Source organism: Schistocerca piceifrons, unplaced genomic scaffold (genome assembly GCF_021461385.2).
Source record: "Schistocerca piceifrons isolate TAMUIC-IGC-003096 unplaced genomic scaffold, iqSchPice1.1 HiC_scaffold_2181, whole genome shotgun sequence".
Classification (NCBI taxonomy): Eukaryota; Metazoa; Arthropoda; class Insecta; order Orthoptera; family Acrididae; genus Schistocerca; species Schistocerca piceifrons.
This window is the reverse complement of record NW_025728099.1, coordinates 60,048-73,713: the sequence shown is the minus strand read 5'-3', so window position 1 is coordinate 73,713 and position 13,666 is coordinate 60,048. Positions and strand designations below refer to the sequence as shown.

General features: G+C 39.7%; 1 protein-coding gene across 1 annotated transcript in view; it reads left to right on the top strand.

Moving 5' to 3' along the window:
- The window catches only part of LOC124742197 (mRNA cap guanine-N7 methyltransferase-like), a 129,956-nt gene extending 118,532 nt beyond the window's left edge, over positions 1 to 11,424 (top strand). The window contains exon 6 of the mRNA XM_047248768.1: positions 10,388 to 11,424. Coding sequence (XP_047104724.1) covers positions 10,388 to 10,431 — 44 coding nt within the window. The 3' untranslated portion in view covers positions 10,432 to 11,424. The remainder of the gene's footprint in view (positions 1 to 10,387) is intronic.
- The last annotated feature ends 2,242 nt before the right edge of the window (positions 11,425 to 13,666 follow it).

The following is a 13,666-nucleotide window of genomic DNA, read 5'->3' as shown; positions in this document are numbered from 1 at the left end:
TCCTTTACTAGAAGAATAGTAATCAATTAAGTATGGGTGCATCTTTTTCCAAGTGCAGAATTTACTGTTTTCTTTTACCATCCACACATGGACTGAAGAGAGGAAGAAGAACGCAATGAATTAATGAGAGGTTTTGAAGAAGAAGGATGTAGAAAAAACACCGTGAAAATTTATTCAGCCCCCTGCTTAAGGGGGAATTATTGGTGGTGGTGGTGGTGGTGGTGGTGGTGGTGGTGGTGGTGGCGAGGATAATAATTAGGTGGTCAGGTTTCACCTGGTGACCTGTAGCACACCAGTCAGCAACACTAATTGGTATGCCACACTTCATCCAGCACAGGACATGGCAATATGCACCATAATCTCTTTTGTTTCTGTATATTAATGCACTACATTTCATTAAATAGTCAAGACGTCCCAGCATGAAAGCAACTCTTGCAAACTCATTATTACTTTCATATTTCCAAACTTGTACTGTTCATTTAATGTCTGATTTGAAATACTTTATCAGAAAAATGTTCCATTTTTTGAAGCAAGTCAAGTAATCATCCTCCAGGTGGTAGGTGTAACACTTTCATGTTCTGTTGTAAGTTTGTCGCAGAATGTTTACTTTTGCATTGAGCTTATCAAAATCTGTTTTAATTTGATAATATGTATGCTCTTTAAATTGTGTTTCAAATGAACACACTATCTGACCTGTATAGTACTGAACACAGTTTCGTTTTGGAAACATAGATACACTTTCTTTTTATTCTATTTATGTAGATTTGTTTGTTTCCTCAGACAAAGTACTTCAAGTAATGTCTGGGTTGCAGACCCATTCTCATGCACTCATTCATGTATTCAGCCAAGCTGTTGAGCTGGATTCAAAGAAAACTAGTTGCCAAACGTGAAATATAAATGTATAATAGAGGCCATAATGGGTGCTTGGTCTTTCACCTCTTCTATTCTGGAAAGTTTTGTCTACTTTAGTGTGCTATAACTCATTTTGTTTTTAACTTTTTGTGTAAGTGTTAATGACATTGGAAGCTGTTTGCTACAGCAGTTTGTTTCCGTTTATCAAGCTCGCTGTTCATTTCATTTTGTTGCAATGACAGGCATATTAAAAGATAAACCATAGAGTAAAAAATACTTCTCACTGCAGATGACATGAATGGGCATTTAATATCTGTGCATATCAGTTTTCTGTAAATTCTAAATACATACTTATTTTATTTTCCTGCAATCATTAAGTACATGTATTTTATATTTTATTTTTTTGAAAAGGGAAGTTGCTACTCACTATATAGCGGAGATGGTGAGTCACAGATAGGCACAATAAAAAGACTGTCTCCGCTATCTGATGAGTAGCAACTATCCTTTCCATAATATTGTTATATTCCATCCTGAATTTTCCATTGTTTTATATTTTAATGTTTAGCCTTTTTACAGATTTATACCTGAAACATATGTTTTACATGTCAAACAATTGTATGAGCTCACCTTTTGCATATTGTGCGGGATCTCTTTCAAAATACTCTCCTCCACAATTGATACACTACTCCCAACCTCATTTCCACTTGCGGAAGCAGTCTTAGTACACCTCTTGCTGGATTGTCCGAAGTGACATGTGCAAATTTTCTTTTATTTTGTCTATTGTTGCAAGTCTTTATCCTTCCAACATGGTTTTCAACCTTGTAAATGAAAAAATGTATGGAGAGTAAGGAGGACAAGGCAGCAAAGTGATTTCATTTTTTGTGCAATAGTCACGCACCAACAGGGATGACTGTGTGGGGGCATTATCGTGACGCAAGAGCCATGAATTGTCTCAGCGCATTTCAGGCCATTTTCTTCTCACATTTTCTTGGAAGCATCTCATCACCAGTTATGATTCTCTTAACCCTTTGACTGGTGGGGACCCACCATCTGCTTGGTGCGCTGCGGTCTGTGGCATAATCCAGCTATTTGCGTTAGGTGCCTGTTCCTCGAGCCACCTCAGGGGCCAGAGCGGCCCACAGTGCCTCACCTGCCCTATGATGAATATTTCTGGAGTGACCACAACTCCAGGCAAAGCACTGTGCCCTCTCACGGCTGATGCAGAATAAATGCTCTCACTACATAGTTTCTCTGCAGATGAATTACTGCAGAATAAAACTATTTTCCATCACTAAGAATTATATCTTGCTTGTAGTTCTTTTACACAATTTTTGTAGCTTATGCTGAAAGTGATGTGATTCATTAGATTTACCTCAATAGTTTACTGTTCTTTCTTGCATAGCCACCTACAACATCTGCATTTCTCTGTGGGTTCCTCACTGTGATAACTCAAGAACGAATGAAATAATAGATTACAGATAACTATACGTTGTTTCTGTACTTCAAAATGTTGTATTACATCTTTTGTAGGGGAAAGATCATCATTCACATTGCCCTATGACATCGGAATTTACTGTAGGCAACGAAAAGAACAGTTTTACTTCACTTTGGTAAGTTCGTTTTGTGATGTGTTTGGAAATTTCACATGGCCTGCTATTTGTTTCTGAGAGTACAACAGAGTGCTTAGACGTCCGCCGTCAGATTCTTTACCTGTGATAGGTACATTGTGTAAAGTGTTCCATCCAGGTGCAGATGCAGCCGTCCTTTGCAGATGGTAATCAATGCTGTTATAATTTGGAATCGTCATGAATGACAGATTGTCTGGTACAGATATTTTTTCTTGTGCTATACATTGTTGCACATGAGTAATCAACAGATTTTCCAACATTTGAAAGCTGTGAAATCCCTTTTTGTTAGTACATTAAATTCAGTTATAGACAAGCTTCAAAGTCATGAACTGTAAACTTAGGATTCCCTTTACACTTTGTGAATGTATATTCCATCCTTCTTTTTGATCTGAGCTTTGAACCAGCACTGACAAAGTTATATATAGAGGGAAACATTCCACGTAGGAAAAATATATCTAAAAACAAAGATGATGTGACTTACCAAATGAAAGTGCTGGCAGGTCGACAGACACACAAACATACACACAAAATTCAAGCTTTCGCAACAAACTGGTGCCTCATCAGGAAAGAGGGAAGGTGAGGGAAAGACGAAAGGATGTGGGTTTTAAGGGAGAGGGTAAGGAGTCATCCCAATCCCGGGAGCGGAAAGACTTACCTTAGGGGGAAAAAAGGTTTGGTATACACTCGCGTGCACGCGCACACACACACACACACACACACACACACACACACACACACACACACACACACACACACACACACATCCTGTAATGTAAATAAAACTCAATGGGGTCGTTGTGGGGATGTTGTGAGGGTGACATGGTATTAGAAGGTGGAAAGTGTAACATGAGGCTGAAATGAAAATGAAAATAAAAATATATGGCGAGAGATAAGGTGAACTAGAAAGCAACTGGAGATCTGGTGTGAAAAAAGGCAAAAAGGTGTTGGTTATAGCTGGGCTATGTTGATCTTGTGGTGAACTTGGGTTGGTAGACAACGATGTGCACAAAGGTTATGTGGTTGTGTTGCCACCAAAACATGTTAAAGGATGGAGCAATTCGGGAAAATTTCGAAAAAACTGCGTGTAAATGTATTAAAAGGAGTGGTTTTGTGCCCTCCGCAAACATGCCTTCGCCCTAGCCAGATTACACTCCCATATTTTATTTTCTCATGCTTGTCTGACATTTGGCATTACCCCCAAAGGCCTCACACTTAAAGTTCCCATCTCTGGCTGTAATCCTTCTTTCCATCAGTCCCTATACCAGTTCCAAACTGAACAATCCATTGCCCTCACCCACCTAATCCTTCACCTACACATCAACTCAGCCAATGAACACACCCGTCAACTCCTATCCTTATTAAAAGTCCTCAATCTTTCCTCTCCCACATCCACACCGGCTGTTCAGAGCATCCTCCTACAGGCCAATCGCAAATTAGAACAGCATGCCACCCTCCACCTCAAGAAACTATCCAATCTCCTGGTTTCCCACCTCCGGAAAGGCAACTCACTCACCCTTCACAACTTTTCCAGCAAACCTCAACCTCCTCTCATTGCACACAGACCCAGTCTGTCCCATCTACTCAATCTCCCACTTCCAGCTCCACTCCCCCCAAAACCTCAAAATTCCAATCAACACAATCTGGAACCACAACACCCTAATTCAGTAGTTAACCTTTCCTCCAAACCTCTCTCCCAATCCGAAACCTCTGTCCTATCCAAAGGCCTCACCTTCAGCCCCACTCCCAGATTCAACCAAACAGCCCTTGTCAAAGATTTACTGTCCTACACCCGTACTCTCTGCTGGAAATATCACTTTGCCATGAAGAAAAATGATCCTAATCCTACTCCTAATGGTCCGACTCCCCAAGGCACTATCCAAATTGAACCATGCCTGGAACAGTTCCGTCCTCCGTCACAGCGGGACCCACCTCCTCTTCCTCAAAATCACCCTCTCCAAACTTTCCAGGAATTTCTGACTTCCAGCCTTGCCTCTCAATCCTTCTTAAAAAACCTTAATCCTACTCCCAACATCACCACTGCTGAAGCCCAGGCTATCCGTGATCTGAAGGCTGACCGATCCATCGTCATTCTTCTGGCGGACAAGGGTTCCACACACAACCGTGGTACTTGATCGTCGGGAGTATGTGGCTGAGGGACTGTTTTAGCTTTCAGACAACACTACATACAAAGTTTGCCAAGGTAATCCCATTCCTGATGTCCAGGCGGAGCTTCAAGGAATCCTCAGAACCTTAGGCCCCCTACAAAACCGTTCACCTGACTCCATCAACCTCCTGACCCCACCAACACCCCGCACCCCTAACTTCTACCTTCTTCCTAAAATTCACAAACCCAATCATCCCGGCCGTCCCATTGTAGCTGGCTACCAAGCCCCCACAGAACGTATCTCTGCCTACGTAGATAAACACCTTCAACCCATTACATGCAGTCTCCCATCCTTCATCAAAGTCACCAACCACTTTCTCGAACGCCTGGAATCCCTACCCAGTCTGTTACCCCTGGAAACCATCCTCGTAACCATTGATGCCACTTCCTTATACACAAATATTCCGCACGTCCAGGGCCTCGCTGCGATGGAGCACTTCCTTTCACGCCGATCACCTGCCAGCCTACCAAAAACCTCTTTCCTCATTACCTTAGCCAGCTTCATCCTGGCCCACAACTTCTTCACTTTCGAAGGCCAGACATACCAACAATTAAAGGGAACAGCCATGGGCACCAGGATGGCCCCCTCGTACGCCAACCTATTCATGGGTCGCTTAGAGGAAGCCTTCTTGCTTACCCAGGCCTGCCAACCCAAAGTTTGGTACAGATTTATTGATGACATCTTCATGATTTGGACTCACAGCGAAGAGGAACTCCAGAATTTCCTCTCCAACCTCAACTCCTTTGGTTCCATCAGATTCACCTGGTCCTACTCCAAATCCCATGCCACTTTCCTTGACGTTGACCTCCACCTGTCCAATGGCCAGCTTCACACGTCCATCACATCAAACCCACCAACAAGCAACAGTACCTCCATTATGACAGCTGCCACCCATTCCACATCAAACGGTCCCTTCCCTACAGCCTAGGTCTTCGTGGCAAACGAATCTGCTCCAGTCCGGAATCTCTGAACCATTACACCAACAACCTGAAAACAGCTTTCGCATCCCGCAACTACCCTCCCGACCTGGTACAGAAGCAAATAACCAGAGCCACTTCCTCATCTCCTCAAACCCAGAACCTCCCGCAGAAGAACCCCAAAAGTGCCCCACTTGTGACAGGACACTTTCCGGGACTGGATCAGACTCTGAATGTGGCTCTCCAGCAGGGATACGACTTCCTCAAATCCTGCCCTGAAATGAGATCCATCCTTCATGAAATCCTCCCCACTCCACCAAGAGTGTCTTTCCGCAGTCCACCTAACCTTCGTAACCTCTTAGTTCATCCCTATGAAATCCTCAAACCACCTTCCCTACCCTCTGGCTCCTACCCTTGTAACCGCCCCCGGTGTAAAACCTGTCCCATGCACCCTCCCACCACCACCTACTCCAGTCCTGTAACCCGGAAGGTGTACACGATCAAAGGCAGAGCCACGTGTGAAAGCACCCACGTGATTTACCAACTGACCTGCCTACACTGTGAAGCTTTCTATGTGGGAATGACCAGCAACAAACTGTCCATTCACATGAATGGACACAGGCAGACAGTGTTTGTTGGTAATGAGGATCACCCTGTGGCTAAACATGCCTTGGTGCACGGCCAGCACATCTTGGCACAGTGTTACACCGTACGGGTTATCTGGATACTTCCCACTAACACCAACCTATCCGAACTCCGGAGATGGGAACTTGCTCTTCAATATATCCTCTCTTCCCGTTATCCACCGGGCCTCAATCTCCACTAATTTCAAGTTGCCGCCACTCATACCTCGCCTGTCATTCAACAACATCTTTGCCTCTGCACTTCCGCCTCGACTGACATCTCTGCCCAAACTCTTTGCTTCTGTATATGCCTGCTTGTGTCTGTATATGTGTTGATGGATATGTGTGTGTGTGTGCGAGTGTATACCCATCCTTTTTTCCCCCTAAGGTAAGTCTTTCCGCTCCCGGAATTGGAATGACTCCTTACCCTCTCCCTTAAAACCCAAATCCTTTCGTCTTTCCCTCTCCTTCCCTCTTTCCTGATGAGGCAACAGTTTGTTGCGAAAGCTTGAATTTTGTGTGTATGTTTGTATTTGTTTGTGTGTCTTTCGACGTGCCAGCGCTTTCGTTTGGTAAGTCACATCATCTGTGTGTGTGTCTATATATATATATATTTTCCTATTTACAATTTTTTTTTTCTTTCGGAGTTTTTTCTGATAAAATTGTTGTATTTGTTCTGTGTTGCGATTAGCAATTCGTTTTCATTTGGTAATTTTCGAAACAGGATACGACACACAGAGCAAGTTTTACATTCATACCTGCTTTCTCAAGGCACTTTCTGTGTCATCAAACATTGCATCAGTGCGTTACTGTACTTTTCATGGAATGCTCACTTGTTATAATGTTCGGAAAGTGCCTTCACACTAACCTTAGAGGATTATCATCATAAGGTATTCCCCTGCCAGCTTTTCTGTGCTATGATGCTTACTAGCAACAGGTGAAACTCTGCTATGGACATTTTACGACCTGTGTAGGCCATGAGCATTTAAAACACAGAGATTGACAGATCGACAATGTGAAAAGAGAACTTCTTGTACCACTTTATTGTTTTTTGTATACATCCAACAGAGCTAAGCAGCATATCAGAATGGTCAACTGATCCCGTATTCAAGTTATAATCTTCAATGCTTTGTGGTTTCTTAATTTTCTATCCAGTATTCCTATCAATCTTTCCGGTGTCAACCATTTCTTTGGTGGTCAGCATCCACACTCCTGTTGTCGCATCACTCTATAGCAAGCATTGTATTAGTGCACATAAATTGAATATCTCCTCGTTGCAGTTTCTTCTGAAGTTTCAGCATGTTGCGTCTGTTTTTACAGGCAGTAGCGTGTGCGTTTGTCCCATGACTGTGAAACCAGGAAAATAAGTCTGGGCTTGAGTACCAGTTATCAAGGCAGAGTGTATGTCCATGTTCTAAATAGTGCTTTATTAGTGTAGCCCATACGTCACCACTTTTCCCCAAATTGCAAAACTCGATTTCTGTTGATGTCCCTGTATAAACAATGAAATCTAAGACACAGCCATTCACACAAATGTTTTTATTCTGAATGAATTCCATTTTGATGGAATTAATTGTCTGAAAGATAAATGTCCTTTGAATAATAACAAACTTCCATCAATGCAGAGTTTCTGATGTGGATTAAATGCACAACGTAAAGATGTACAAAGTTTATTGACAATATTCCTAATTTTGAATAATGTGTCTCCTCCAGTATTGGCAGAGCTGTCACTGAATGTAACATTCTCATAAGTAACAAAAAGCAGTCTCTTGACATCAGTTCACTAAAAATTGGTGTATTTAGAACAGCATCTCTGGTCCAGTATTCAGAAAGTTTGAGTTTTTTCATTCGAGTCTTCAGAAGACAAACAGCTATGAAACAACACATTTCTTCAAATTCAGTATCTTTCCACTTTTATATTTGAGAATGCACTGATTTTGTAGTATTCTCTTTGGTGAACAAATAAAACCGATTAGATTTGTCAGTTCTATATTTCATCAATTCTTCTGTAAAGAATAACATGAAAACTGACAGAATACTTGCCTCATTCTCTATTTGATATGCATGTCCTGATACTTATCATCAAATGCGTGATTGACTGGCTGAAAATCATTTTCTTTCCAGTCAAATTTGTCACTAAGACGTGATTTCTTTGTAGGCGTTTCACTATCATTTTGAGTCTTCAGATTCAAAACAACCAACATCTCTTTTTGAAAGACGAGACTGGATTGACACCCCTGCTGATGTGGACAGTTTATGACAACAGCTTTCCGATTCTGTGGAAGAGCTATCACTTCCATCGAGATCAAGCAATTCATCCTCCCAGTTGCTCCTAGTAAGAATCTCCATGATTTCTTCCTCAATGCTACCACAACATCTTGCCATTTTCTTTGTAAAATACAGGACGCGAAGAACACTGAAGTAAATTCTGATAAACAGTGAACTGTAGTGTGAAGGCTAGGCACACAACAGACAGAGAATCAGACGACAAGCCTGCGGCAGAACTGCAAAATGCTACTGAGACATGGGGCATGAATTCTGCTGTGCGAGTTATCTTGTCATCAGCACTCAGGTAGCGGCTATACTTGTCATCAGCACTCAGAGGGTGGCAAACAGGTGCGACTTAACTCTTCAACAGCACTCAGTGGAAAACCAGCTGACATGACTATAATTGTCATCGGCACCCAGGGAGCGGCAACCAGCATGATAAGTAAACTCGTCAACAGCAGTAAAATGGTTAAGGAACATATCGTTCTCATTTGCATGATCCAAAAGCTCTTCAAAGATTGTGAGGCGAAGGTCTTTCTGGTCTTGACTCATGAGCCATGGGATAAACTTGGTGGCAACAAAATGCATTCCAGGATGCTGTGTCAGGATTTCATGACATGATCCATCTGAAATGTTACATTTTTCTGCAATCTCTCAGGCAGTCAGCATTTGATTGCCATGTGTTATTTCATTGACATTCCTGACGTGAACGTCATCGATAGACGTTGAAGGGTGTCCTCAGTGAGGGTCCTCTTTAATTTACGCCTGGCCATTTTTAAACCATGTGAACCATTTGAAACACCGAGTACGGGTTGTGCACTAATCATCGTAGGCTTCCTGCATCATTTGGTGTGCCTCTGTAAAGATTTTCATGAGTTTCACGCAAAATGTATTGCCGATGCGTTGCTCCTCTAATTGCTGTCTCAAAATTCGCAAACTGTGTGACACAATTTTCTACTCAGTGCAGCACTGAACAGTAACTAATGGACATACAACAATGAAACTTGCAGCAGTTACACATTAAACACAGGCGTGTGCAGGGATGCCAACCATATATCACCCCAATACACCATTGGCGTGAAAGTAAGAATGTTCCTGAATTTTTTGAACGGGCCTCATATTAGTTTGGTTATTAGATTATCTTGTATTGTACCTACTTTTCCGGACAATCTTGTCTTATTTTTTAATTGTGTAGAATTTGATTAATTTAATCACCTGTATTTCGCTTTTTTACCATACTATTCGTAAGCCACACACACACACACACAACTTTACTTTACCTCAGATTTTATGCTATCTTATAGTTGGTTGGTTTCCTTCTTCTAAAGATAGTTTAGAGGTATGCACAGCAGTTGTAATGACTTCATGTATTTATACACTGCTTAAGGTGTGTTATGTATTGGTAACTGATTTTTTTTTTTCTGGTGTTTTGGAAGTTGCAGGAGATTAGCGGCTTTCTTTTTATAGTAGCCTTAATGGCTGTAGAAATATGAAGAAGTTACTAATGTAAAAACAGCAGTATTTACCTTTGAATTTGCTTGTCTACATTCACATACATTTGATGAACATACTTATATTCTTTTATGTTTTTCTCAAATATTTTCCAATCTAATTTTCTTCAGCGTTTACATAGTCCACAAATTTTATTGAAAAATTATGTTTAAATGTTCAAAGTTCTATAACTGTAATTTATAAAATTCTGTTTGAATTAAGTAGGTAACATATTTGAAGATTTCAGCAAAAAATTTAATGTTGTGCAGCAATATTGACTAAGCTTCTGAATTAAAGTGAACTCGTGTAGTTACACAGAAGTAACTGTTCCAACATATACTTGCTTGTATCCATAATGAAACTTTTAAGAATTACATTAGCTAATGAATTTTGACCATTATTAATTATTTAAAGTTATATGTTTTTACTGTCTTGTGTTTCAGCTCTCTACCTGGTCTTCGCCTTTGAAAAGGTGAAGAAAATATAATAATATATCAAGTGCTTACAATCATTTTACGGAAAAAAGAATGGACTATGGACTCTGCTGTGTGTAAAATCACTGGGAATAGTGATTAACTAAATCACTAAAATGTCATATATGTTGTGTGTCACAAATTGTGAAAGGATCTCAGTAGATTGTTTTTAATTTCAGGACTAATGATTTTTATACCTTTTGTAATATATTTATATGTTTCCAGAACACACTAGGTTTTTTTTCTAGTGACGCAAAAAATCTCAATATAAATAATATATATTAGTTGGCAAACTTTTGTGGTGAAATGCACTAAGAAGCAAATCGTGAAGTTTACAGGTATCTTATGATTTTACAAGTTAGACTTTAGCAATGATTAGTATGTTTTGAAACAGATGTGAAAGAATATGTCAGTATTATTCATTTTCACCAGAATTTGTTTTATTGTAAAAGTAAACTGAATTGAGTCAAATAATAATTCCATTAAATATCCTACAAAAGTTATTTTAAAGATACATTATATTTTTGATGATTCATGTACTCCGTCTTATAGTTAGAATCTGGTTGTAAGTTAATGTAAAGCAGCAAGAAATTGTGGTATGGACTTTCCTGTACTGTTGCATAAGAACATGATAAGTAGTTGTAATTTGATGGTGTATTGCAGATTTGCCTCCATATAATCTTTCTTACTGCTAGCCATTCTTCTACTGAAGTACTGGATATTACATACCGTAAAAAGAGAAAAATGATGTATACATAATTGAAACTAAGGTTTTTATTAAAATGGAGCTTTTATATAACATTAGGTAAACACTGGAAGGTAAAATGGATGTTCTATATGGCAGCTACTATGCTACTGTTGATGAGAGGTAATTTCAGTCACAGTATTTACTATGCAACACGATCACGGATGCTGCAGCATCTGCATTTCTTCATGTAAAAGTGAAAACACAGCAAAAAATTGTACTCTGCTAATGGACTGGAATAAAATGTCTTTGAGGAAAGGAAGATTGTTTCTTTCCATTCTACGATAAACTACACAAAGTTGAGTGCTTCTGGAAGGACAGACAGACATACAGTCAGTCTGCTTTAATCGTCTACTGGTCACCATGTAGAACTGTCTTCAGAGATAGCTGAAGACAAATATGTAAGCGACTTTAGAAAAGAAATGAAATATGTACACAGTGTAGTAAGCATTCAGAATTAATAACACCAGCAATAATACAAATAGATGTACAGTGTGAAGTAAAGATCAACTTGCTTTTTATAATATCAATTAACTTATTGTAAAATGGGACCACAGCACTGAATGAATTGTGCAAGGGTCTTCAAGGGGTAAGTTAACATTATTATGACATACCAAATAACTTTCATTGAATCATTGCTCTTCAAAGTGACACAGATAGGGCACTACTTTTTCAATGAACTTACTAAGTCTATGGAAACACCTGTCAGAACATTCTACCAATCTTTCAATTCCTCAATGACAGAAGTCCACTCGGTCACAGAGCTATTCGCAAACTGCTGTTTGAACATCCTTATTGCTGGAAAACCTGTAACTGCTATGAATCATTTCCTCGATTGCCCAGACTCTGTTGTTTGTGGTGAATGTCGATGGCTTTCCTTCCCAATTAGCATCAACCACATCTGTGTGGCCTTGGTTAAATTGTTCACATCATCTCACTGTGGCTGGAAATGACACTATATTTGGTCCATATACCAGCAGAATTGACAGCAAATCTGTGTGCAATTTAGACTTCCTGCCTGTAACACTCGTACTGCCCCACATACTCGACTGTAGAGTACATTTCCAGTTGCTGCACCATTTCATTCACACATTGTGATGTACCTGTCAGCTGTACTGTAGCAGAACTGTGGCTGCAGGGAACCCAGAATATATACTCTCTTTTGACAATGTGCCGCTCATGTTGCACAACCGTCTTATAGTCTGACAACCTGTACATCTTACTTTTTAAAGTCCTGTTTTATAACAGGATTTGGCTGTAACCAAGGAAACAGGGAATTTGTCATTTTTAGTCTAGGTGTTAATATGTTGAAGAAAATGATTGCATTAGATGTCTTTCAGCTCTATTCAAAGTACCCAGATATTCATGCCCTTTTTTCCACTTTTGACTTGGTGCATTTCTATTTGTGGGTACAAGAGAAAGGAATGTAATATTTCACAAGCTTTAGCTGTAGTATCTGTAACACATATTTTCATTCTGTTTGTCCAGTTTCACTACTGGTTCATGTTAATAATCAGTGGAAGAGTGCAGATAAAAATATTTAGGATGGATGCTAGAACACTACTACTCAGTAACTGAAACCCCTCCAGAAATTCTGTACAAGCTTGCTATGCATAATAGAGTTTCATGTGAGAAAAATACAAAGTTTCATTGAAACCTACATACTCAGGTGTGCAATCTGGCAATTGTGTAACATGTTTGAGTGAAAAATGTCAACGGTAAAAAGTTTAAGGAAATATGCGTGTTGTGAAGGTGTATTTTTTATACCCTTACAAAGTAGAAATAGAAACTACTGATCAAATATAGCTCACTTCATATACAGGTCGTATGTAGGTTCGAATGCTCTTTTCTAAATTTCACATCTTTCATAATTTCCTCCTATACCAATCTCTACTTTCAATTACATAAAATAAATGAAAGACAACCACTTACTTATAGGGAGAGACAGACATATTGATGATTAGTTTATCCCCACAAAGTAAGATTCTAGTTCAGTATGTAACTTGAGAGCTTGTGTTCCAGCAAAAAACTCTACTTTCTACATTAAGTACTTTTTTCCTTCAGTAACTTCATGGATTATATACTGTTGTTCTGCAACTCCTCCAGGGAACCTCTCAATTGTCTGTACTCCGTGATGCACCATAGAGTGCTGCAAACTCTAAGCAAAAAACTTGCGTTGATGTCAGCAAGCTGAATGGAGGTCCCCAAGTGCCACACGGCACCCCAGGAGACCTCAAACATCACAAAACCGAAAAATCTACAGAATTGATTAAACAACCTTAACATATAAATTAACAATTTTTTAAAATAGTTTATTGTTGAATCTTAACATGCTTGCTCATTTGTGCCCAATTTTGAGGGTACTCCTGTACCCTCACATATGCTGTCCCCATAAGTGAGGAAGCATGGGAACTATTTACCGTCTTAACTATTTGTCACCTGGTTTATATCAAGTTACAACATAACTTACTGAACACCAAATATACATAATATCTTGTCAGTCA